Source organism: Halichoeres trimaculatus, unplaced genomic scaffold (genome assembly GCF_033239565.1).
Source record: "Halichoeres trimaculatus isolate MK-OKI-2021-1 unplaced genomic scaffold, fHalTri1.1 fHalTri1_scaffold_20, whole genome shotgun sequence".
In the NCBI taxonomy this organism is placed as follows: Eukaryota; Metazoa; Chordata; class Actinopteri; order Labriformes; family Labridae; genus Halichoeres; species Halichoeres trimaculatus.
In genome coordinates this window covers 1909544-1936925 of record NW_027437198.1, presented here as the reverse complement: position 1 = coordinate 1936925, position 27382 = coordinate 1909544, and the positions used below count along the sequence as shown (strand labels likewise).

At 41.2% G+C, this 27382-nt stretch overlaps 2 protein-coding genes across 6 annotated transcripts in view; one reads left to right on the top strand and one right to left on the bottom strand.

Annotated features, from left to right (window-relative positions):
* LOC141810056 (apoptosis regulator BAX-like) overlaps positions 1–21623 on the top strand; it is a 31706-nt gene extending 10083 nt beyond the window's left edge. Inside the window, exons 4-7 of one of the 3 annotated variants that reach the window (XM_074697373.1) lie at positions 3654–3818; positions 3917–4055; positions 5382–5486; positions 21153–21623. In XM_074697373.1, coding sequence (XP_074553474.1) covers positions 3654–3818; positions 3917–4055; positions 5382–5486; positions 21153–21308 — 565 coding nt within the window. In that variant the 3' untranslated portion in view covers positions 21309–21623. Of the gene's footprint in view, positions 1–3653; positions 3819–3916; positions 4056–5381; positions 5487–17666; positions 19634–21152 lie in introns of those variants that run through there. The other 2 variants (XM_074697375.1, XM_074697374.1) reach the window with 2 other exon arrangements.
* Positions 21624–22488: 865 nt separating this feature from the next.
* The window catches only part of LOC141810055 (voltage-gated potassium channel KCNC1-like), a 107523-nt gene continuing 102629 nt past the window's right edge, over positions 22489–27382 (bottom strand). For all 3 annotated transcript variants that reach the window (XR_012600042.1, XR_012600043.1, XM_074697372.1), the window contains one exon: positions 22489–26617. Coding sequence is in view for 1 of the 3 variants with exons in the window: in XM_074697372.1 (XP_074553473.1) it covers positions 26604–26617 (14 nt within the window). In the remaining 2 variants the exon portion in view is untranslated. The remainder of the gene's footprint in view (positions 26618–27382) is intronic.

The window sequence follows — 27382 nt, the reverse complement described above, 5'->3', positions numbered from 1 at the left end:
TGTATTCTTATAAAAAGGATGTTTGAGATTATACAGAATGTTGAACTTCTCCACTTCCAAGGTCAGCTTCTCTTCATCCATGCCTTTATCTGGGACCCTCTGACCGACTGTTTACCTGATGCACGTGCCTCCAGATGTGACGTATTTATAACATATGGGAGAAAATTATGTTCGAGAGTTCGTGCTTTGTTTTTTATTTGGAATCTTCCGGGTACTTGACACAGTGACTTCCTGTTTAGTGCTTTCTTATCGACAGTGAATTGACTAGGTTTGGAAGCGGCCACGCTATTTAGAATAGAACTTTATTTATCATTGCAACCAGTGCAACGAAATTGCAAGAGTCTTCAGTCAGTCGATGATCAGCTCCTTGGTCTTAGCTGTGTTGAGGAACAGGCTGTGCACTGCGCCACCCAGTCAGCTGCTCCACCTCAGCACTGTATGCAGACTCATCCCCCTCAGAGATGAGCCCCACTACTGTTGTGTCATAGGCAAACTTTCTAATGGTGTTACTGGGGTTTGCAGAGGTACAGTCAGCTGTGTAGAGCAGAGGGCTCAGCACGCAGCCCTGGGAGAAGCTGATGCTGAGGCTGACGAACCCGGATGTGTGGTGTCCTACCCTCATCCTCTGCCTGACAGGAAGCTGTAGATCCCCATACAGATACAGTTTGAAAGTACAAGGTCTCCCAGTTTACCCACCAGTTTGAGAGGAAGGATGGTGTTAAACGCTGCGCTGTAGTCCACAAAGAGCGTCCGCGTGTAGGTCCCCTGCTGCTCCAGGTGGGACAGTGACATGTAGAGTGCTGTGGCTACAGCGTCCTCTGTTGATCTGTTTGACCTGTAGGCGAACTGGTGGGGGTCGAGACTCTCGGGGAGGAGTGAGGTGATGTGACCCCGTACAAGTTTCTCAAAGCACTTCATCACCACTGGAGTGAGAGCTACTGGCTGGTAGTCAATGAGGCTAGAGATGTGTTGTTTCTTAGGCAGGGGGACGATGGTGGAGGACTTCAGGCACGGTGGAACGATGGATTGGGACAGGGACTGGTTGAAGTTTCTAGTGAACACTCCAGCCAGCTGGTCAGCGCAGCCCCTCAGCACCTGTCCAGGGACACCGGCGGGTCCAGCTGCCTTCCATGGGTTGCCTGCTTGCAGCGTGCACCTCATGTCGGGCTCCTCCAGTGTGAGGCTGGAGCTGCACTGAACCGCAGGGTTTGGTGTAGCTGCCTCCTGAGATCCTGTCTCGAAGCAAAGAAGTTATTAAGGTCCTCTGCCAGTGAGGCTCCTCCCTCAGCAGCTCCAGTGTTGGGCTTGTAGTTCGTGAGGTGCTGGACCCCCGCCACACCTGTCTGCTGTTGTTACTCTCCAGGTGGTCCTCGATCCTCCTCCTATAGTCTCTCTTGGCCTCTCTGATGCCCCTCTTCAGGTTGGCTCTGGCTGCACTGAACAGAGGGTTGTCACCAGCTCTGAGGGTTGTGTTTCTGTCTTTAAGCAGCTGCTGGACCTTCTGTGCCATCCAGGGCTTCCTGTTTGGGTACACCCGAATGGTCTTATCCACTGTGACGTTGTCTGTGCAGTTGTCCGTTAACACCTCAAGGTCTGGATGTTCAAAAATGTCCCAGTTAGTCCTTTCAAAGCAGTCCTGCAGCTGCTCAGAGGCATCATCAGGCCGGGTTGTGATCCTCCTTCTGGTGCTAGGGGCAGTTTTCTGGAGCGGGGTGTATGCAGGGATCATGAGCAAGGACATGTGGTCAGACTGGCCCAGGTGTGCTAGCTGTTTAGCCTTGTAGCCCAGCTTGATGTTGGAGTACACCTTGTCCAGTGTATTAGGTCCTCTGGTGGCACACTAAACGTGCTGATAAAACCTGGAAAGCACCGTTTTTAAGGTCCACATGATTGAAGCCCCCTGATATGATGTGTGCTGCTGTGGGGCGTCTGCTCTGCTGCTTGTGTACTTGCTGCTGCTGTGGAGTAGTCTGTTAGCCGCACTAGCACTAGCATAGGGTGGGGTGTAAACAACAGTCACAACACCGCCGTATTTACTATTTACTATTTTCAGGTCTTGCCGAAAAAAACGTAGTCTTTTCAGCAATTTTAGACTAGGGGCTCTAATTTCCTAGACCAGGCGCAGGTGCACGCGCACCTGCCCTGCGCCGGCCTGCACCGTGCGCACAGGGCGTGACTGGCGCACTTAGCAAGTTTCCTGCAGTGCCAAGAGAGGCGCAGTCAAGGCGCAGAGGAGCGCAGAGCTGCGCGTCCACGCCTCCCTCCGTGCAAATGGCAGAGAGGGAGGAGAAAAGCCGTGAGTGGGTTTAACACAGCCGAGCGCTGTTTTCACAAATCAAATGAGCGCCTCTCCTCGCCTTTAAATGCCCTGCGGCCGAGGCGCAGCGTCTGATTGGTCAGAGTGATCCACAGCACCGCAGAAACAGTGCTGGTAGCGGAGACGGTCAGAGCTGCTGTCCCTGCAGCAGGAGAATGGAGAGCGGGGCACATCGGAGGACACGAAGTGCGTCACCTTGTGGGCCAGCTCCTGGGACAGATTTCATCTGTTCCTTTGTCAATAATAGGAGTACAAAATGAAGAGACAGTTACACAGCTGACTTATCCATTCAGAATACTTTTGATCCACCTGCACTCCTGGTTTGTCATCGCCAAATAGCAGAACCTTTGGTGATATACTGTATACTCTCCCGGTGTCTCCACCTCATTCTCCTTGCAATAATGTACTCCATCTTTTTAGATCAGGTTAAAAATAAAGACTAAAACAGAGAAATATGGGAAATCATGGGTAAATCCTGAGTGACATACATTTATTTTGTCTCTTTTTTTCTTTGTCTTTTCTCTCCCTCTTTTCTTTGAATTAAATGAAATGAGAGAACCAGATATTTACTCTGTATCAGATGTTAAGGCTGTTTATTGTTTAATCGTAAGATGTGCATCAAACTTCCAGCTGCCGTCAGGTTCACTTTCCATTATGACAAACGGCTTTAATCTGACATCAGATGTGACGGGAAAATTAATATAGATACAAATGTATATGCTGGTTCATACAGTTATATTAAATAGCGATTACTGTGATTGTTTACTGCATTAAAATGTACCTGACACTCTGGAAACCTGCCTCTGAGGCTTTGATGACATGTGCGCACATGTGCGCCTGTCACCAAATTACAGCTGCACAGGGTGCGATCGCCCAGGTTGGAGCTGGCGAGCTTTCAGCGCACTTTTTTGGCACAAAATTGTCACTGCGCCAACATGATTCTGCTGACACCTCCCCCTGGTGCGCCGTCAACTCCCCCTGGCGTGCAGTCACACCCATCTCTGCGCAGACGGTCTACCAAATTGTCAAATTGGCTGCTCACGGTTGTGCGCAGCACGAAATTAGCACTGCGCAGGCTGCGACACAAAATTAGAGCCCTTGATATCAATTTGCAAGTCACTCTACACATTTATGGTTTTGTCCATGCAATTGCGATCTGTTTATGCATTTATAGATCAGTTTACACATTTGCAAATCTGTTTACACACTTGTGGATTGGCTCTCATTTGTAGATGCATTTACACACATATAAATAATTGAACGTTTTTGTAAATTTTGAGACTGAAATGACTCTATACATATTGACAAAGACTGATAATTATCTGCTCTGTTCCAGAGTCATCCAAGAGGAACTGAAAGATGTGCCCTTAGGAGAAGTCCCCCCCCTCACCCCACATGTTGTAGAAGTACAGACTGCACAAGAGCAGAAGATAGTGACACAGCTGGGGATAATGGTCCGCATCATTGGCGACAGGGTGAAAGATGACAGAGAGTTCCAGGAGTGAGTCCTTTACATTTTTGACCTCGAAGCTTGTATTATGTGTGGTATAAACGCTTTTTTTTTTTTTTACTTAAAATTTCTTTGCATTTCTGTTGCAGTGCGATAGATGGGGTGGCGTTTTGCCCTGGCTCCAAGTGGGAGAGATTTAAACAGGTGGCAGACAAAGTGTTTGAACATGGTATCACCTGGGAAAGGATTGCTGTGCTCTTTTATGTTGCAGGAAAGCTGGCTCTCAAGGTGGGTCTTTTGCCTTGCATTTAAACCAACTTTATTTCCAGTTGTGGTCTTAGATTTTAACATGTCAATAAAAGATGCACTTTTGTTATTTGGTCAAGACCCTCATTCTTGTTTTTCCTTTAGAATGATTCATATTCAATGTTTTGTTTTGGAACTTTGCAAAAAAACCAAAAAAACAAACAAGATATGCCAACATTTACAATGCTGGTAACTTGTGCTACAACATAGATTACTGTACTAAAAAGACACAATGGCCCTAATTTATCAAAGGTGTGTACAACCAAAACATGTGTATATGCTCATATCCATGCACAGATCTGCATTTATCAATCTGAACATGGGCGTATGCTCAAATCCCACGCCAGTAACGAGTTTGTGTATATGCGTTTCATCTTAGAGGAAAGCACCATGCAGCACAGGAAATGGAAATTTGTCTGTGGTGGACCATTAGTAGATCATATCAGTGCAAAGCATTTCAGACTGACTAAAAGAGGTTCACAGAGTAATTCTAAGATAGTTAAATTAGATTTGAGACTAAGAATATTTCTAACATTTCACTCCTTTTTTGCCAATCTATAAAATACATTGCTATAAAAGAGCAGCGCCAGCTGTCAGACGATTTCTCCATATAACAAATGTGAGTTTCCTTTATCCATTTACTTCAATCACTAGAGGCCTTTAACTGTGATTAATACACTCTCATATCCATGATAAAGAACATTCAGAGGAGGCTGGATCAAACTTTTAGGGTGCCCCCTCCCTTTTTTAGGGAAGGTATTAACTAGAGTATTTACCATAAAGATTATCTTCACTCCTAACAATGGTATTATATAAATCTGAACTGTATGTGAAAAAAGTGGACTGTTAAATAATAAAATGATCTACATGAGGTCACAACCAATCGGTTTAAGATAACCACAACATTCCCTTCCACCCGAGCATAATTGCATGGATGGACGAATATCACACACTAATTCATCGAAGTTTAAACAAAGGATGTGTAAATTGAATGTGTAAAACTCTGTTGTTTAGTTTGTACCCCCACGCTGCTGACAGCTGCAGTGATTACCTTGCAGATGTGTTTTTTTTCCATCTTTAATGTTACTTTTCCGGCTGCCAAATGATATGGCTTCTTAACAGATAATGGTCAGTGTTGCTGCTTTTGATGTTTCTATGTTTTGATAGAAAGCTGTTGAAACTCTGGGTTAATAAAGCACCACCATTTTGAATCAAACCCAACTTTTGAATTTTAGTAATTATTTGCTAATTTGCTTGGTGTAAAATTCTTTGTTAAGCATTTTATCTGTTTGTTTATGTGCCCATCAGCTGGTTGAGGCTCACCTCCCACAGTCGGTGAGAGAGATTATTCAGTGGACAATGGATTTTTTCAGAAACAATCTGCTGGGCTGGATTCGGGAACATGGAGGATGGGTATGTGGGGCCTGTTTTGTTTATTTTTGTTTTTGACCACAATTGTTTGCTTGTTTCATGTTCACGTAGTGGGATCTGAGAACTTAAATTCACCTGTGTATAGGAGTGCGTAGATTGAGCTGATGCTGTTAAACTCTTACGGGTAAGAATATGTTTTAAGTATGCAAATAGTACACAGTGGAGCCAATGGGTAACAATACGGCATATAGGCTGGGTCAGGGCATGTTAGACTAAATGAGCCATTTTGAATTTGAAAAAGTGTTTTTTTTCTGCTGAATTCTTTTATATTTATCATTCTAAATAAACACTGTTTTATTTATCAGAAAAAAACAGAACAGGGGGGTATTCCACGAAGCTGGCTAAAGAAGGCTGGGCTATCGCCGGTAAGCGTGGCTTGAATAAGCTGCCACTTCAATCTTAGCTGCAAGTCGTTCCACTAACGAGGCTCAGATGATTTTCAGAGACGCTTATTCAAGCCAGGCTGATCCAAGCTGCGGCTAAGCGCGCGTCCGCGGTAGATAAAAAGCCCCGACGTGTCGATTGTCGAAATGACCAAATCATGCCAAAACCGAGAGCGGAGACGTTTCCCTCATCGGAGAAAAAACTCCTCATGGAGTCGTATGATGACTACAAGGTGAAAATCACATAAAAGGGTAACACGGTGGCAATTAATAAAGCCAGAGACGCTGCTGGTTCAAGAATATCATGCTTTTGTGTCAAATCAAAACTGACTGTTTCTGCTGAGTTTGATTCCCTTTTTCTTCTCACTCTGAAGCTCCTCACACTGCTGTGGCTCAGAGGAGATTGATCTTGATTAAATTAAAGCTGTTCAAATATATACAGATGTTCAAATATATAAACTTCATGTGGTGATGTTTCATCAAACACTGACTAAAACAGCAGAAAAAGACATGTACATGAGATGTCTTTTTTTTTATTAGAGATGATTCAGCTGTCAGATGAGATGTGTCAGTGATACAGTGCCCTATATTTAAATAAGGGGAAGACACAAAGTTATGTCACCATGTGGAATCACCTTTACATTATCATCATGATCAGAACGGACCGCCGGTAAAGGGAGGTATTTCTATGGAAAATTGAGGCTGTTGTCACCTTTTATATCATAAGACAATTTGTGCCTTTATTCTGTTATACGTTGACTGTACTTTGAGGGTGACAGAAGAAAGAAAATCAGTTATTTTCAAATAGTTACCACAAGTGGGATCGAACCCACGCCGCGAATAAAGCATGAATCACCGTATGTCTGTGCCCTCCTCTCTAACCTCTCAGCCAACAACTTTCCTACCATGCGGATGGACAGTCTACTATCTGACATGTCTTGACTAACGGTTATTCCAGTCTAGTATAACTGGGGCGGTTCACCTGTCAAAGGATCACGCAGGTGTCCTAAAGCGAGCTCAGGGAGGACGGAAACCTCCCGTGGAGCTGAAGGACAAAAGCTCGCTTGATCTTGATTTTCAGTATGAATACAGACCGTGAAAGCGGAGCCTCACGATCCTACTGACTTTTTGGGTTTTAAGCAGGTGTCAGAAAAGTTACCAAAAGGTCTCAGTTTATGGTTCTGAACAAGAACATCAAATATTACAGGTATAGATTAATTTAATGTGACACCTGCAGTTCACAAGGCGCCTTTCAGAAGCCGGTCTGACCTTCTCTGAGACGCAGCTAAGGTAAGCCTGACGTTTAGCAGGCTAGTCGCACTGGCTAATTTACCATGGTTACCAAGCCACGCTAGCCCTAAGCCTCGTTTGTGGAACCCAACTCTCGCTAAAGTTAGCGAGGCTAACCCAAATAAGCCAGGCTTTGAGCTAAGCCAGCTTCGTGGAATACCCCCCAGGTCCTCACAGGTAAAACATGTTTAACCCCACCCCAAAATGAACCACTGCTCAAAACTTTTGGAAGTCATATTATGTAAGGGATAATGTAGAGCGAGCCGGTCACTATAGAGAAACAAACACCGACAGGGTCATGCAGGACCCCGACGCGAAGCGGAGGGGTCCTGCATCACCCTGATTACACGGCTTCTCACCAAAAAAATTAAAACATTTGACATCAAATGCTTATCTAAATATGATTTTATTGATTAACAAACGTTTTCATTGCATCCGCTTGAAAAAATAGTCCGTTCCTTCTTACGGTTGAAACAGTAACGGAAAGCAACGGTAACTCTGAAGCGAAGATTAGCTCATTTGTAATTCACATTAAACTGAACGTTTCCATTGATGGTGACGTGGGACAAGGTGAATGGGACATCTTTGGGAATATTGATGCTGACGTCTCTGTCCTCATTCATGTCCATATTTCCTCCCTGCTGTGGCCCTGCAGCTGGCATACCTATAGAAATAGTTTTTCACCGTTACAACTGCTCTCAATATTATCTCATCACTTACGCTTTAAGAGAGGCACTCACCCGATCTGCTGCTGCTGCCAGAATTAGAGGACAGGATCTTGCTCCACTTTTCCCGATCTGTACTGGTCGGAGCCCAGTAGCTTCTCAGACTGCTCTCACATCTGTGCCCTGTCACAGACATAATCTCCCTACTTGCCAGACCTGCCTGAGAGAGGAGGTGGACAGCTGTGCTCCTCAAGCTGTGATTTGTTTATCTCTTAGAAAGCCCAGCTGCCTGGCTGATTTGGGGTAATATTTTCCCGAGGTAATTGTGCCCCATGGGTTCACGAGAGTACCACACTGCTTGCCTTTTCAGTAGCTGTTGATCCTTTCTTAGTGGATGAAGGTAGAACGCTTTAGCGTCGGGAGGGCATAGGGATAGATATTTCTTGAAACTGGCAACGGGGCAGTTTGGATTGTCAGGCTCAGCAAAGATGCATCCTCTGTAATTTTCTTTGCATGGATCTTTGGCATCTTTGTGGTTTTTTGTCTCAGCGTTGTGGGCGAGAGAAATATACTCCTTACCATTCTCATCCTCTTTCACAATGAAAGAGTCTCTTGTCAGGTCTCGATTGCCTTCTCTCCCCAGTCTTGCGAGATGCAGCTGTACATCAAACCACACTTTTCGGACCAGTCCGACCGCTGTATGTGGGGACAACGCCTCTGAGCACCTGAGGAGCTGCAAATCTGTTGCTGAGATGGGAGGGTGATGCTGGCTGATGTCTTTCCCGTTGAGGGTTTTAACGACTGATTTAAATACCCCGTTGCTGGACTTGAAAGTAGCACAATTCATAATATCAAATTTTGAGAAATTTCGAGATATCCCAGCCCTAATTGCAATGTAACTGGCAACTGAGTAGGTCTTGCCGCTGGAGTTTTGAACAGATGCATAAAATGATTGCAGCACCTGGTTGAGGCTTTCTGCGGAATAACCGTCAAAGTTTGTTGACATTTTCTTTTCAATTAGCCAGTCTTTAAACACATTCATGGCCCATGCCGTGTTTCGTTTAGTATTAACTTCGTGTCTGTTTTCCTCAATCTTGTCAATTTCGGTGTCATCTAATTCCTTGTGTCTTTTCACCTCTCTTTCTTTCTCTTCGCTGGTTTCCTCTTTTCTTCTTTTCTTTAGCGGTGACTGGTCAGCCATCAACCATGAATCCAATGTTTCGCCTTCTCCAAATATATTAAAAGTGATTTTGGGAAAATATTCCATTTTTGATGGAGCAACGGGAAACAACAGAAAATTAAAGATGTCTTGCCGCAGGTATAAACGTTCGGCGGATTGATACATATGACGCCCGAGTCGTTCAGAAGCGTCCTTTGTGGTCCGCTATTCAGAATAACAGACCATAGAATGTTGTAATTGACCAATCAGGATCGAGCATTTGACAATGCCGTGTAATAATCATAGTAAAAGTTCTACAGTAAGTTCTGCAAGCTAACTGTCAAAGACCAACAGCAATAGATAATATCATACTGTAGTATTAATACCTCATCTAAATCTTAAGCCCAGTTAAATAATTGTACAAAGTTACATTTTGCTATATTGGCTCTTAAAGGGCAACTCCAGTTTTTTGACACCTGGACCTTATTTATAGGTGTGTGCATACTCATATACTCACTCAGACAAACATTGTGCAGCTCGGAGTCATTCAGAAGTTATTTAGATCTGAGTTGCCCTTTAAGAAGGATCTCTGTGAAGTTTCAAAATGTAAAAAGAAGACATGGGAGTGAGACAAAAAACCGAGTAATCTATAGCCACGTTTCCACCAAGCAGACTGGTTCGGTTCGTCTCGGTACAGCGCGCTTTTTGTGGCGTTTCCACTGACTCATCCCGGGAAAGATCCCTAAAAACCGAGACGAGCCAACCTACTTTTTTGGGACCCTTTTGTATGGGATCCAGACTGAACCGATCCGCTCTCGTAAGGTGGAGCAACACACTGCAGACCGTTGATTGGTCAAAAGAATCGTCACTTACCCCGACAGCGGCTGCATTTCTCCTGGCAGCACACAGACTTTTCTGAAACAAAGCTTGATTTCACTTTGTAACAAAGAGCTACATGACAATCACAGAGAGGACGAAATGCTGCGTGTCTTCCATCCGTGCCCTTTGTTTACTGCGTCGTGTTTTTTTATTTTTTCCCTTTGTCCTGTTTAGCGTCACGACAACAGAGTTATGGTCTGGCTGCCGTATTGTGCGGAACACATTTGGGAGCCGTAAGTGTATAAGGCTACCCTTGAGTGTTAAAATTATACTCTTTATTAGTGTTTTTGATATATATTTTATACATAAATATATATATATATATATATACAGCTCTGGAAAAAATTAAGAGACCACTGCAAAATTAACAGTTTTTCTGATTTACCATTTAAAGGCATGTGTTTGAGTAAAAAAAATATTTTTGATTTATTCTTTACACTAATGACAGCATTTCTCAAAAATTTCAAATAAGAGTGTTGTCATTTTTAGCATTTATGAATAGAAAATGACAAATGGTCAAACAACAAAAGGGATGCTGTGTATTTCAGACCTCAAATAACGTAAAGAAACCAAGTTCATATTTACTTTGAAACACCCAAATACCAATGTTTAAACTTAGGAAGAGTTTGGAAATCAATATTTGGTGGAATAACCCTGATTTTTAATCACAGCCTTCATGCGTCTTGGCATGCTCTCCACAAGTCTTTCACATTGCTGTTGGGTGAACTTATGCCACTCCTGACGCAAAAATTCTAGCAGCTCAGTTCTGTTTGATGGCTTGTGACCATCCATTTTCCTCTTGATCACATTCCAGATGTTTTCAATAGGATTCAGGTCTGGAGATTGTGCTGGCCATGACAGGGTCTTGATCTGGTTGTCCTTCATCCACATCTTGATGGACTTAGCTGTGTGGCATGGAGCATTGTCCTGCTGGAACCAGTCCTCAGAGTTGGGGAACATCAACAGAGCAGAAGGAAGCAAGTTTTCTTCAAGGATGACCTTGTACGTGGCTTGATTCATGCGTCCTTCACAAAGACGAATCTGCCCGATTCCAGCCTTGCAGAAGCACACCCAGATTATCACAGATCCTCCACCAAATTTCACAGTGGGTGCGAGACACTGGGGCTTGTAGGCCTCTCCAGGTCTTTGTCTAACCATTAGACGACCTGGTGTTGGGAAAAGTTGAAAATTGGACTCATCAGAGAAGATGACCTTACTCCAGTCCTCTATGGTCCAATCCTTATGGTCCTTTGCAAACCTCAGCCTGGCTCTTCTTCGCTTCTCATTGATGAGGGGCTTCTTTCTGGCTTTACGTGACTTGAGCCCAGCCTCCAGGAGCCTGTTTCGAACTGTTCTTGCTGTGCACTTCACCCCAGCTCCCATTTGCCATTCTTTATGTAAGTCATTTGATGTCATCTTGCGGTTTCTGAGTGACATTCGAATGAGTTGACGGTCATCCCGGTCAGTGGAGAGTCGTTTTCGCCCTCTGCCAGCCTGTAGCTTTGTTGTCCCCAATGTCTGCTGCTTGACTTTGTTCTTATGAACTGCCGTCTTAGAAATTTTGAGAATGGAAGCAACCTGATGTTCACTGTATCCCTCTGCCAGTAAAGCCAGAATTGAACCCTTCTTCTCATCACTCAAAGCTTGTCTTTTCAACTGTTTTGGCATGTTAGGTAGTTATTTTTGTGATTCCTATTACTTTTGAGGTTCCACAAGCACTGTTTTTACCATACAGCTGGTGATACTGCAAGAGGATAGTGATGACCACAGCAGTGGTTTTCATTCTTTTCCTTGCTAAACAAGATTTGGCTCAGGTGATCACCTAATCAGCACCTCATTAAGTAGAATGAGTTGTGCCTGTGTTGAAATTCAACATACACTAGAATAAAATGGCTGTCAAACATGTTGAGATGCTGATTTCAGAGAAATTTGAAGTGGTCTCTTAATTTTTTCCAGAGCTGTATATATATATATATATATATATATATATATATATATATATATATATATATATATATATATATATACATATATATGTATACATACATACATACACACAGATGTATATATTTACATATATATATACATACGCATACATATATCCATATAGTTTCCCTCCCATATATTGCCAAGTTTGACGATTACTGCTTAACCAGAACAAGGTGATATCAGGAAACAAATAGTGACAAAGGGAAAGAGTGTAGAGAAGAGACTAGACACAGGGGGAGAGAGAGACAACAAAACAACAGTAGAGAGCAACCTAACAACTGAACAAATGACTACAGACAGGAGAAACAAACAACCAGCTACTGAGCCTGAAAAGAGACAGTATCCTGAGGTCTTTGACATCATAATCACAAAAAGCACCTGTGGAGAAATGAACTGGAGAAATCATGAGTAGCAGTGAGCACATCAACGATCATTGTAAAAAGCTACATATACGTATATAGAAATATACACAGAAGCATATACTCACCTACACATATAGGGGTACAGGTGACAGCACAGAATATTGGGTTTGATTTAGGTCAGGTGATCATGCCAAGGTGTGATCATGCAGATGTGGCCCCGCTGCTCCCAGAGGCCAAATACGCACTGAGATAGCTCTCATCCCCGGGCATCCTGCAGCCACAACAGAGCACGGGGCCCAGACAGACCACCACGGAGACAGCAGCACGCCAACCCAGGAGGAGGCAAGGAGGGGGCGTCCCGGGAAGGCTAGAGGCAGGCCCCTGACACTGCGGAGGGAGGACCCCAGGGGGCCAGGGACTGAGGCCCACAGGCCCCGCTGGACGCAGGGCCCCCGATCGAGCGCAGGGGGTAGGACCCGGGGTCACCTGTGCCCAAGGGCCACTCGCCCCTGAGGAGGGAGGGTTTGGCCAGGTACCGAGGATGGACCAAGCCCAGGCCACCACCCATCACGAGTTGGTGCCAGACCCCAGCGTACCCGGCCAGACACTGGAGACCACAGAAGTCCTCTCCCCAAGACCCAGTGTCCCCCGTACACAACCCCCTGTCCCAACCCACCCCTATCCCCCTCCCATCCATCTGTACCCCAGCTCACCAGCCCTCCACCGTGGTCCTGCTTTTCCAATTCAAGAGGATTGTTTTCTTTGCAATGCATAGGGCAGTGAGGACCAAACATGCAGAGTTATAGTTCAAAAAGGTGCCATCCAGGTCCCCAAGAAGGCATAGTCTGGGGCATACAAGGATATTACACTTAAACCATGTGGAAAGGTCTTCACACACCTGGAACCTGGGGCACTGAGATTAATAAATTCAGCAACCCCAACAGGAAGTTGTAAATCCAGCTGGTCAGAATTATATTTCTTGCTTATTGTGGATTTCATTTGTTGGTACTCGAAGAATTTGGCGCTACTGATTTCATATTGTTTAGTGAGTTTCTCAAATGATATGAAGTTTCTGTTTTGAATGATATGTTCAAAATGTTTAATACCTTTAATATTCCACTGAGTAAAGTTGATCATTTTCTTATTTTGTAGGATGTCAGGGTTGTTCCAGATGGGTGTAAACTTACACGGAATGAGTGAAGACTTGGTTAATTTAAGAAACTCCCACCAGGCTGTAAGAGTGGTATTAATGTTGATTTTTTTGAAACATTTATAGTGTCTAACGGTTGAGCTGATAAATGGCAGATTAGAAATTATTAGATCATCACATAGTGCTTGCTCTACATCAAGCCATGGTTCATCTAGTTGCCTAGGATTCAGCCATTTTGAGATATATTGCAATGTGTTTGCCAGAAAATAGAGATGAAAATTGGGCAAATCCAAACCACCATTGTTTTTAGTCTTTTGTAGAGTTCTTAAGGTGATACGTGGAGGTTTGGCTTTCCAGAGGAACTTATTGATGACTGAGTCTAACGATTTAAACCAGGCGGAAAGGGGTTTGGTGGGGATCATTGAGAACAGATAGTTGACTCTAGATAGAACCATCATTTTTATGGTGGCAACTCTCCCCATGAGTGATATGGGTAAGGATGTCCACCGTATGAGGTCATCCTCTATTGTTTTAAGAAGCTGGACATGATTTTGTTTTATTAGTTCAGAAAGACAGGGGGAAATGTTTATTCCTAAGTATTTAATATTCCCTAAATTTAGATTAATATCCTGATTTTTTCTGGAAAGAACAGTTGATGGGGAGAACAGTAGTTTTTGACCAATTTATGGAGTAGTCAGAAATTGCAGAAATTTATTAATGAGTTTGATTGTATGAGCGAGAGATGTTTGTGAGTTCTGGAGGAAAAGTAATACATCATCGGCATAAAGACTTGTCTTTTGTTCTGTTCTTTTACCGTGAATACCTTTCATGTCTTTGTTTTGTCTGATACTAGCTGCTAAAGGTTCAATCAAGATAGCAAAAAGTGAGGGAGTAAGTGGGCAGCCCTGTCTAGTACCCCTTTGCAGACTGAATCTTGGAGAAGTTTGATCGTTTGTCCTGACGCATGCATTTGGCTCATTTTATGAAATCTTCAACCAATCAGTAAAGGATGGGCCGAATCCAAATTTGTTTAATGTTGCAAATAAGAACTTCCAGTTGACTCTGTCAAATGCTTTTTCTGCATCTAAAGAGATGATTGTGGATTCTAGATTGTGTGTGGTGGCATAATATATCAGATTTATTAGTCTGCGTGTATTAGTGGAAGAATGTCTGCCCTTTATAAAGCCTGTTTAGTCAGGATGTATAATAAGAGGAGTAACTGTTTCTAATCTTCTGGCGAGGGCTTTGCAGAGTATTTTGAGGTCGGTGTTTATTAACGATATTGGCTGGTAACTGGATGGGAGTGTGGGGTCTTTCCCTGGTTTTAGAAGTAGGGTAATGTTAGCAGAATTCATGTTTTTAGGTATTTTACCTTTTACCGTGACTTCTAGGACCATTTTATAAAATGTAGGTCCCGGCATGGTCCAGAATGCCTTATAAAATTCTGCTGGAAAACCATCTGGATCTGGGGCTTTATTACTGGGCATGTCTTGTAGTGCTTTATAGAGTTCCTCTGTTGTGAGGGGAGAGTCCAGAGCCATTCCTTGTTGCAGTTGCAGTTTTGGGAGGTTAATATTGCTCAGAAATTCTTCAATACTGCTGTCGGGCGGGTCAATTTGTGATGAATAAAGTGTCTCATAAAAGTCCCTAAAGATGTTATTTATTCTGTCAGGGTCATGGGATATTTCCAGCTGAATCTTTAACAGAGTTGATCATTGTTTTTTCTTTGTTTGTCTTCAATTGATTAGCTAGGTATCTACCAGATTTGTTGCTATGTTCAAAGTTCTCCAAGCGTAGTCTTTGGAGCATAAACTGAGTTTTCTTTTCAATTATTTCATTCAACTCAAGTTTAGCCTTCCTAATACTGTTCAGTATGTGCTCGTCGGGGGATGCTCTGTAAACTTCTTCTAGTGATTTGATTCTCAGCTCCAATTCAGTTGTTCGCTGCTTCTCTTCCTTTATCTTGTGTGACGAGAATGAGATTATTTTTCCTCGCATTACTGCCTTTCCTGCTTCCCAGTTGATACAGGCTGAGGTCTCTGGTAGGTCATTATTTTCTATATATAAAGACCATTCCTTTTCAAAATAGCTGACAAAATTAGGGTCTTTAAGTAACGATGTATTAAATCTCCAGCTTCTTGTTGGTGGTTTTATTTTCTTATCAATTAGAGTCAGTGAGACTGGTGCGTGATCACTGACGGTGATGGGATGAACACTAGTTTCTAATATATCGCTCATTTTTGAGTTGTTAACTAAAAAGAAATCTATTCTGGAGTATGAGTGCTGCACTGACGAAAAATATGTGTATTCTTTCAGAGTGAGGTGGTGTGAACGCCATGCATCGCAAAGCCCCAAATCCTCCATGTATTTTTAACAACCTTTAGTGGACTGCCAGAGCCAATAGTTCCCTGTTGCACTCAGCCCGTTCATTCCTGAGTCCAAGGCCATGTTGAAGTGTCCTCCTATGATGATTATCTAAGTCGTCATAGAGTGAAGTGAACAAGGAGTGAAAAAAGAGAGGGGTCGTCAACATTTGGCCCATATATGTTAGCAATGCATAGCTTCATACTTTGGATAGTTAATGTGGTAATTAAAAATCTGCCTTATGGGTCAGTAATTGTGTTTTCAACATCAAAATTTACCCTTCTGTTTATTAGTATGGCTACACCTCTTTGTCTGGAATTGAGACAAGCTGAATACACATGAGGGAACTGTACAGTGGAGAGTGAACCCACTACTGTCTCTGATCAATGAGTCTCTTGTAGCAAAACAATGTCTGCCTGTAGATCTTTCAATTTATTAAATATTTTTAGCCTCTTTTCCCTGAAACTAGCTCCACGTATATTCCATGAAATAAACCAGAGTGGTGTCACGTCTAGGCTAGCAGAGTAAGTCAACTAGGAAAACTATGTGCATGTGTGCGAGCAGTTATGTATATATGTGTGTGTGTGCTTGTATGCATGCATCCTTGTGATCATGCATTTTACACTCATGTGCATATGTGTACCAGTGAAATCGCCTGTGTGATGATTCTGTATCTGTTTATGTGCGTTAAATCCACATGCTGTGAGTGTGTTTCTGTGCATGGTGAGTGTTGATATGTGGCCACATGCTGTTTGAAGTGCAGAGGTGCTATAAGGGACATGTTTTTGGTTGTACTTGTCTAAGACCCAGCTGTTATTGCAGCATAAAAGATTCATGCTGCAGTTAATTGGGGAAGGGAGAACAGGAGAGAGAAAATAAAGAAAAACAAGGAAAATAGGGGAAAGAAGAAAACAGAAACAACGCAAACATTAAAATAGAAAAGACATCGAAAGAAACAACAACAAAAAAAAAATAATAGTAATAATGATAAACCCACACATGGAGACTAGCAGTGAGCTTTCTATTATCTGTTACGGGTTACTTAGTGAGTTAATCATGTTTATTGTGTTGATGAGTGGTGAGTAGTGTTGTTTACCTGACGTTAATACAGCCAAGGAGTGACACCTGGATCGCGATATAGTTGGTTGTTCACAAACAGCCTGTCAACAGAAATTACAGCTCGGGCGCCTCCTTCTATGATACTCTGCCTGATTGGGAACAGGACCTTGCGTCGCTCCAAGATCTCTTTAGGGAACTGGTCGTTGAAGCTGAAGTGCGTCCCTCTCAGCTCCCTGCCCCGGCTCTTAACCTGTTCTTTCTGTTCTGTGTTGCATTTTTCTTCTTTGTTGGATTTAATAGCGGGGTAAGCTGCTACGGCGTCGCGCTATTGTTTAACTGCTGCGGCTTATGGCATTGGGTTACACGCCGCCTACCACGAGGGGTCACAGTTTGCTGTGGAAACGCAAACGGGATCAGGCTTAACTGTACCAAACCGTCCCAAACCGTACTGAACCGACCCGGACTGCTTGGTGGAAGCGCAGCTTATCTATCTATCTATCTATCTATCTATCTATCTGTCTGTCTGTCTGTCTGTCTGTCTGTCTGTCTGTCTGTCTGTCTGTCTGTCTGTCTGTCTGTCTGTCTGTCTGTCTGTCTGTCTGTCTGTCTGTCCGTCCGTCCGTCCGTCCGTCCGTGTGTGTGTGCGTGCGTTTGTGTGTGTGTGTCACTACCGTAGTGTAATAGCAAATAGATTAATAAAATGGATTTTGTAAGTAATTTGAGCAGATTGAATAAACTAAACTGATAGGTAATATGAAGCGAGATTCAAACAGCAAAACAATTAACATGGTGTATATACAGGATAGAAAACTGAAGCTGGTGGTCTCTTCTACACCATCTGACCATTCTCTTCTCTCCACAGATAAACAGTTTCTCAGAGCTGGCAGTTGCCTCTGTGTCAAGTGTGTCCTTCATGAGCTCGAGCACCTTCGGTCTGGTCGTCGTTTTTGCTGCTGGCTTGCTTTTGGGAAGTTTCATCACTTGGAGACTGGCTAGATAGCTCTGCTGCTGACAACAGCTCTCTCACACACTTCACACCTAGTGATTGTGCTATTAAGGATTGACAGTATTTGACTTGAGTATACAGTTTTACCAGAAGTTTACCATTAAGGGCCTGAGGATTGAGTAAATTTCTCCCTGATTAAGCCTGCAAAAATGAGACATCATCTTATTCACAAGGAATACTGAGGGTTTAATGTACCACAAGCTGTGCTGCACAACAAAAGTCTCTGTGCTCTGGTGCTGTTGTTTTTCATTAAAATGAGTCACCAAGCCTTTATTTGCAATAAATGATACATTTTAACTTTGTGGTTATCAGGACAACAACTCCTCTACCTCTGCATAGCCATTAATTTTACATATCTTTTATAAATCTTTAAGCCCATGTCAAATCTGACAGCACTATTCATCGCTAGTCAGTCAGTTAAAAGAAGTCTTGGCCTGACTCACCCTTCGACTAGAATCAAGGTGTTTTGGAAGTGCTGTTTTAGCTGCCTCACTTAAGGACGGAGGATTTGGACACTTGAGGTCTGTCATGATAAAATGTGCACAGTGCAGCTCTGTGCAGCAGAATGTGGAGATATGTTTTTCTCATCTCTGGCGTCAGACACAACATGACAGCAAACTTCATGGAGCTGCAAGGCATTTTGTGCTCGAATACTGTTGGTACACCATGCTCTGTGAAATGAACGTGTAGATGAAGCAAAACATTTCTTGAACTGCAATTCTTTGTACAGCTGATGGCCTGCAATCCATGCTCAGTGACATAGTGTTGAAGACTTTTTTTTTATTTATAATTGTCATGTGATGACATGTCTAAAATATTATGTTTTAAAAGGTGTCAAACACAATCCAACATGTTCTTTTTTAGAAAAGCCAAACTGGTAAAGGATTTGTGAGACCAAAACTTACCTGGTGAATTATGCACTGTTTTGAAGGAAGCATTTTGCCTACCTGAAAGAAATTACTTGAAGGATATTTGATATTATTCAGCATGTCCCCCTCCCATAATTGAATGAATATTATTAAATCATTAAAAAACAAGGCCTAAGTGACTAAAAGGGTTGTTTTCTGTAAAAGTACAACTGTCAAATGTGAAGTTCTGATTTTGTACTTTACAATTCAAATGTTATTCAGCAATACAATTTAGGAGAAAACTTCTTTTTGCTTATGGAATAGATAATTTTGAACCTTGTTACCATGACAGGGCTAAAATACAGGACTAAAATACATGACTTTGTATTTTAGTCCTTGCTGAAAAAAATAATATCTTTCAAGACCCAGAAGAGAATTCTTTTTCATTAATTTCCAAGTTGAGTTTTAATCTTTAATGTCTGTGAATGATAAATAAAGACAAACTTTTGCTAGTTCCAGGCCCAACAAATTATGATTTCAAAATGTTAACTCCATTTCCAAATCCCAAATCCTCCTGTCATTCCTTCTGTCCAGCCTCTTTTCACGCTATGCCAGTTATAATATCACAAGGTGATAAATCATGTTGGTTTAAAAAAAATATGGCTCTGTCTTAATTTTATGCCACAAAAAAGGACAATTTTTGGTGACCTTGAAGTCACAGTCTCTTGGTGAACTCTGCTGTATGTTTTTTTATGTTTACATTGTTTTGACATCTGTTTGTAGGTTATACGAGTATCTTTAAAACATGTATTACACAGTAATAGATACAATTGTTGGTTTTAAATTCATTACGAACATATTTGTAAAATTTAAAAATAAATAGTGCTCAACATTTGTAGTAAAACCAGTGTTTAATTAAGGTAATGCTTTCTATTTCTTTTTTCATTTCAAAAGTTGTTTTTTTCTTTGTCCTTAAATAGGTGTTTTAAATTATTTAGTTGGTAAAGGTATGAGTCCCACCTTAATTTGGAAGGTGCTGTCTGATTAATCTGTAATGTATATGTGATTTTCCAACAAATGTTGTACCATAAACAAAGTCAAGGAATATTAAAGCCATGGTATTTGAATAAAGCATTTTTCATTTTGTTTGTTTTGTTGCTTAACTAACACATAATATACATGATTTAACTGAAATGAGAAGAAGCCTAAAGAATCCTAGGTTTTTTTTAGACCATATGGAGCTCACTGTTCTTGTTTTTTCCTCCCCATAAAATCTCCAATTCACCCTAATGTGTTCTTTGTAAATGTAGTAATGGATCAGTTTAACAACAGGGGCCTGTAGTACGAAATGGGATTAACACCTGGGATCTCTCTGTTATTTTGGTTGACTTAACGAGACATTTGCAATTCTGAAAAGCGGTACTACAAAGCTGGATATCAACCCAGAGATGGCAGAGGGCTTCCTCCGTGCACTTCTTTTGGTTTCTGATACAAATATGTTCATTGAGTTCTCTTCAAAATCTGTATCTTTGGTTCATGATGTCATCAGGGACATAAAAGGATTACATCTTTCCCGAAAAACTCTTTCTCCCCTAAGCTCCTCTGACGACCCACGCAACTTTAACAGAATCTTCTAAAAATGGGCAGGACTTTTCCTCAGGAGCTGATTGGTCACGTGGTGCTTTTAAACTTGCTGATCTGTGATCCAGAACCTAACCTGATTCGGAGCAGGTTAGCTGTTCAGTACAAGTTACCATGGGGATTTATCCTGATAAAAAGTGAAACAGCATCGAGGGACAGAGATCCAGGGTAAGGTTAAGCCTGAAGTTATTGAGAAGAGAAATCCGGGTTCGTAGAACATGCCTCTGACCATAGAGTTCTATCTCTTATCTTGATTTGCAGCAGGCAGAGAGAAGCACTGAGTTTTTTTTTTAGATAAGAAGCAGGTGCAACAAGAGGAGGGAAGCATCAAAAGATCAACTTATCTGACACCTACCCCTTTAATCTGGTTACAGGCATAGTCCTGTTTGGATTTTTACAATATAAAGAGCCTATTAATGACCCCCCATAAGTGCAATGACTTAAACAAACCTTTCATTTTTGTAGTGTCAACATACACATAGTTGACAAGATAAATGTCCTGCGCTCTGTGTTGTGTAAGCATCAGAGCTGTTCTGTAAACTGGAAAGCTGACAGCTTAAGGGAAAGACACACCCCCAGACTGCTCCATGTGGAGCTTCTCTCTCCCTCTCTCTGGCTTATGGGCTGGGCCTTGCTGCTCTCCCCCTCCCCTACCTGCTGCTGTCTCTGGCTCACTGGCACACCTGTGGTTCGCCAGCTCATCGGGCAGTGCTTATATACTCTGGCAGAGGAAGAGATCAGCGTCAGTGAATTCCCATACACTCTGCCATACTTCAGCCTACTACTTATTATCTTCTGAGCTTTCTGAGATTAATCTTGTGATTTACCCTGCGTGTCTCTGCTTCCCCTCCAGTGCCTCCATCAAGCTCCTGCTGCCCTGCTGCCCTGCTACCCTGCTGCTCTGCCCTGCCTCTTTTACACTGCCAGGCTCTCTCTGTTTCACTCCCATGTGGATTTTGGATCTCTGGACTTTGGGTCAACATACATCTCGTGCTATCAAAACCCTTAAACTGCTCTCTGCCTCTGTATGCTCTTGGGTCCAACTTACAACCACTGATTATCAAATCCTGACACACAACACAAAAAGGAAATTTTGGCATAGTCTTTTAATATTTTTATTGAGTTTTTGAGGTCTCTTTTCAACAGAATTTTTTGCTTTTAACCAGTAGTTTCTGTTTTATAATTATCATCAATATTATTATTATTATTATCATCATCATTATAATTATTATTATTATTAGTTTTTCTTGTTTTTTTATTTTTTATTTTTTTTTTTATTTATCTTATCAGCAAAGGAGAAAAGATGCTCAGGTAGATCAGCATTCACAGTCAAACCTTCATACGTTTCAACAATATAATTGTTTTTTTTTTAGTTTCTTTTTCACAAATGCTGTTGATTTGTTACAGTTTCACCTCTTTTGTTGTTCTTTACATGTTTCAAAAATAGAAAAGGTAAACAATAAACATTCCATTGAAATATATTTTATACAGTTCTTGATTCTTAATATTTAATTGTTTTCTCTCCAGTGTTGTGACATTAAAATTATATCCAGCATTAGTCTTTTCAGCACAGATTCAGTTCAGAAATGGAGGGAAGCCTGTCATGTTTCTGTCATCCTTCATTCTTCTATGTCTCTTTTCGATGGACATAAGCAAGCAGTAACTGGTCATTGACCAATCCATTGATCAAATGACAAATAAAAACATTGATTAGTTTAGAGTAATAGAGTTATCTGTCATCATCATACAAGACGATGCATCTTCCCTTCCTGCATGATATTTTCTTCTTTTGATGAAAGTCTGTTATCATAAAGAAAAAATGAATTGGATAAGGCACAAAAACAGAGCACAAGGTGGAAACAAAGAAAAGAGAAGTTTAAAAATTTTACTCTACATGCACTCCTTCAAAAAGAGTGCTGGATAGATATGGAAAACAAAATGTTTTCTTGTCGTTAGCATAAATCAATCAATTAAAGATGGTTAAAGAAGAGTCACAAATAACTTTCATTGTATTTTCAGGACATGCTCTAGAATAGTGACTTATTATGGAGACTCAAACAAGCACTGAGTCTATGACAGTGGTGCAGTTAGACTCATGAAAAGTTCATCTCAACAGCATTCCCACATCCCACAGTGCTGCACTGTTAGAAATGTCTATGCAAGTTTCTCGTGCTGATGTCTGTTTCATGGTAAAAAAAAAAAAAGAAAAAGAAAAAAAGAGTGAAATAATAGATAGTTCTTATGTCCTACCCCTGGCAGACAAAGGAAGAGCAGATAACAAGAAGTTAAGCTTTATGTGACAGAAGACAGGCTTCCCCTTACACAACCATTCATAATTGGCTCAAGAGTAATCATTTTAAAGTTTCCAGGCATGCATTTATAATTCATCTCCAAAAATAGGATTTAAAAACACTGGAACAGGGGATGCAAAAAGAAGCTTCTTCTTTAAAGAGAACTAAAAAAGGGGCTGAAGAGGAGCAGATGAAGGGTAAACAGAGAGGGGAGGAACATGTAATAAGGAAACATTGCCACAAACAGAGCAAATCTTGAGTTTTAGAGCAAATCTTGTTTTCTATATAGTGAACCAATCACATACCCTTTTGGACTTTCTTTTGTCCTTATTGATCGCAAAAATACACTGAGAAGGATTTTAAGATATGTCAATTGATGATAATGCCCTTATGATCATAGCCCACACAAATTACATGTTGAATAAAATACAAAAGAGACAAACAAAAGCTATAGGAAGGTAAAGGAAGGAAATTCAGAAAATAGTACACAGAAATTTAGCCAGACCCATGGCAGCAGTAGAGAGGCAAAATCTACAGTACAAAAAATGAAAGAGCATTATTTTTGACATTTCTGTGGGTGTTGTTTCCACCTTAAGGAAGACAAGTGAACAGAAAAAATAAACCTATCATGTATCACAAACATCTTCCATAGAGATAAATTTCCCTGGTTGCACACTTCATTCAATGTAGAGGAAAACAATATCAAAACAGAGGCTTGATTTAGTTAAATGAATGAATAAATAAATAAATAAATAAATAAATAAATAAATAAACATAATCAAAAACACATCCGAAGCATTGTTCAATTCTGAAAACTGACCTCAAAAGTTGCGGTACTTTCATTTCCTGAGATAGGCCCTATACTTTGAATGTAGTTTTGGCTGTTTGCTAAATCTCTAAAGAGATATAAAGGAAAATATAAATAGAATTACACAGGGATATTGTTTTGTACAGCTTCAAGTTGTCAGATTCAGTTTAAATAGCTGCATATGCTTGTAATGCTACATTCTGCAGTCTGATACATGAACTACCTTAAATACCCAGTGTACTGCAGCCTGACTTCAAAATGTGAGGAGTGAGGGGACAGCTGGAACCAGTTCCATTTAACTAAACCTTAGTTAAATCCTGATTTCTTGGCTAGGTACGTAGTTAAAGGTCCCTGTCCTAAGATGTGCAGGTACACAGGGCTGTCCAAATCTGCAACCAAACAACTGCACAGATGACTTTCACATGTGTTTCCTAAAGTGCATGGCAATAAACCATCAAGCATAAGTACTGGAGATGTTGCCATATATTCTCAAAAGAAATACCAAGTAGTGCAAATCAATTGAAAATGAATGATAAAAAGTAATTCCTACATGACAAGTAATGTTAGAGACAATGGTCCCATCCCAATCCATTATGTATACATAAACCTTTTGTCTTTTCTGGGGGGGGGGGGGGTGGGGTGGTGGGGGTGGGATGGTGGTGAAATTTTTTCAACAGCACACCAAAACATTCTTTTTCTTCTGCTGTTTTGTGTTGCTCTTTTTTTTGTTTTGTTTTCAAACAGAGGCCACAACCCTGACAGGGATTGTCATTGATTAAAGTTTGCATGAATATTTTACACATTTGAAGGGCAGATTGGAAAAAGCTACTCTGCTCAAAGGCTACTAAAGCAAACCCACACAAGGTACTTTCATGAAGCCCTTAAATGTCCTTTAACACATTATTTTTACATTAAGACCATAACATACAAGGAGAAACATTACAAAACAAATTGTCAAAGAAACATGAAAGGCCTAATGAATATATTTTGTAGGAGTGCTATAAGTGATAATAGAGTGATGGATGACTTTGAGAAAATCCCCCCATTCTGCAGAAAGATTTCATTTAACTACTGTAAAACCCATTGAACTGCCATAAGAGAGACCTTCAATCATGAAGAAGAGGCAGCCAATTTGAACTCACTATGTGGCCAAAATATCCTGTAACAAACTCAAACATATCTTGACCTCGTGTTTCAAAGTCACTCTAGCCTTGAATGTGGTGCTGCCAGTGATATTAGGGAGTAGTGAAAGGTCTAAAATAAGAATCAACAAACAAATAAAAACAAACAGACTGGACAGCTCAGAGCTGACCGCACACTGTAGTTCACAATGATGTTGAACGTAGGATTCAGAATTTGACAGAGACATACACTGGCGCTGGACAGAGATACAGACAAGATTTCTGGTGAAAAGTCTAGTAGAGAAAGAAGAGAGAGAAGAAGAGAAGGAAGAAGCAGAGTATCAGCCAGGAGAACAAGAAGAAACAGATAAACTTGTAGCAGGATAAATACTTTCAGTAGTAAGGATAAGTCTTCTTGGATTTAGTGGGGATCTCCTTAAGGGGTTCTTAAAGAAAACAAAACCATAAACAAAACCCGGGTCTAAGTTGCACCCATTTTTCATTGTTTAGAATTTCACATCAAAAAAGTTTTTTTTTTTTTTTTTTTTTTTAACACTGTTATACATCTTTTATTTATGCATATAGGATTCCCCCCCCCCCTAATTTTATGCTAAAAATCTCATTTTCTAGCCCTGTTGTTCATGGTGGGGATCAGAATGGCTTGCAGATATCATGCAAAATATTCATGCTGGTTAACAAAAAACAACAAACGACAAACAAACAAAGAAAAAATAATGTCTGATTTGAAACCATCACTTTTTTTGTCCCCGTTGTATATTCTTTGAGAAATTTTCCTTCTCAATCTGAATTCTTCCTCTCTTTTCTGGGTACACATACCCGGAAGCTGTTGAGTTGGGGGGTAGGTGGTAGGCCAGGTGTCCGTCATGCTCTCTGTGAGAGCAGTTTTCTGCAGGATATGCTTTTTCAAACAGTTGGGGGTATAGAGTAGCTTTGATCATGAAGAAGACTTTGCACTGAAATTACTTGGGTGGGGTCTTTCTCCCACTTTCTCATGGACTCCTTCCCGTCACTTTTCCTTCTCTTTCCAACCTATTTTGGTTTCCACTGTCTTTCTTCTGGTTCTAATTGGTTTCGTTCATGCCATGCAGTTTGCTAAAGAGTAGGAGCAGCAGTAATGCTGAGATGCAGGAAGGGCTAAGATTCTATAAAGACCCAAGAGAGAAGGAGGGAGTGAGAAAGAGAGAAAGCCATCTTAATTTTACATTTTCAACCCTTTTTTGTCTTATGCAGATGTTAGAGCTAGTTTTTGTCTCTGAGGTGTTCTGTTCAACAGTGATGCCCATCCATGTGTCTGTCTTTGAGATTTTAATTCTCTCAGAGAGTGGATTCGTCTAACTGTTTGACATATGCTTGAATCTCCACAGTTGAACAGTCAGTCAAACTTGAAGTCCCAAGCTGTCCCTTGTGTCCTGGGAGATCCAGATAATACCAAAAAGGCAGATTCATTTCAAATGTATTATATGGCTAATGTGTTCTGATATGTATGAGGAGATTTCAGTCTGCAGTTAGAGGTCCTGTAGCTCAGCAGTGACAGCCAAGCTAATCCAGCCAGTGTGTGACCTTGTAGCATTGCTGGGTGACATTCTGCTGGAGCTGTCAGACATCACGATGGACTAATTCTTATCTTGCATAGTGCTTTGAGTGCTGAAATAATGGATCAGACATAGAAAATCCACAGTTGTTAAAGCAGCTTCAAAACAATGACTTAAAAAAGCACAACTACTGGGTTATTGCAGACATAGAGGGATTTCTGTCAAATGGTTTACAAATCCAGGTCAGTCATAGGTCCACTGGCTGCTACATCGAGAGCATCCATGCTATCTCTGGAAATCCACCAACAAGAAGCCTTTTCCTTACGACATCATCAGAGAGGTTGCATATGAAGGGTCACGCAGATGAAGAAATGTCCAGGTGGAAGCATCAGCACCGGTGATTATTTCTACTATATTCTCTCTTTCTTTTCTTTCTCTCCCCCTCCCGTTCTATACAGTGAATCCCGTCAGGGGAAATGGAGGAGCAGTGGTTTAAAGTTTGTTTCCCTCTTCTTGTTAGGGAAAGGGAGATTAGAAACTAAGCACTGGAAGGGAAAAAGAAAAAGAGAATTTAGTGAGGATCAGGAGAAATGTAAAGTCTCTTGGCCCCTCAGGCACCAGACCATGGCATAGTAACGTAGCTATTATCCTTAAAGTAAAGAACAATTTTGTACTACTTGGTTACAGCAGCATGACCACGATGGAATTCCGTAATCATTTGATTGAGCTTAACTTTTCTAAAGTGGATGTGATTGCAGCTTGGTCTGGTGCATTTCAGGGCCAGTTTAGTGGAACATAATGGTGGGTAAAGTAATGTTTTCTTCAATTTTATGTTAATGCTCTGACAAAAACTCATTGAGCTGGTTGTTCAAACTAGAGCCACTTTCACAATGCACTTTGCCACTAAGCATTTACCTAAAATAAAAAAAGAGCTTTGTTAATCAAAGCTTTACATTTACTGTTTTTCTCAGTCACTTTGGTACATTTCTCGAATCATTCTCTCCATTGTCAAAACAGTAATTGCTTTTCTCTGAACAGTTCAAAGAAACAACAAAACATCATGGATTACCTGCTAAAGCCAGTCTCTGTCTCTAAATCTTTAGTTCATCTCTCAAAGTCAATCTCTGTGTAATGAACGTGCCAGTGCCTCAGAATGACGAGTCCTGGTGTCAGTGTGTATGGCTAGGACAGTCAAAGTTCTGAGTCATGTTGTCAGTATAACAGTGAACTTTGGAAAGATGTTCTGATTTGAACTCTGCCTAAAGTTTGACAGTTATTGTAAATTGTGAGTTACATCTGTGTGTGTGATT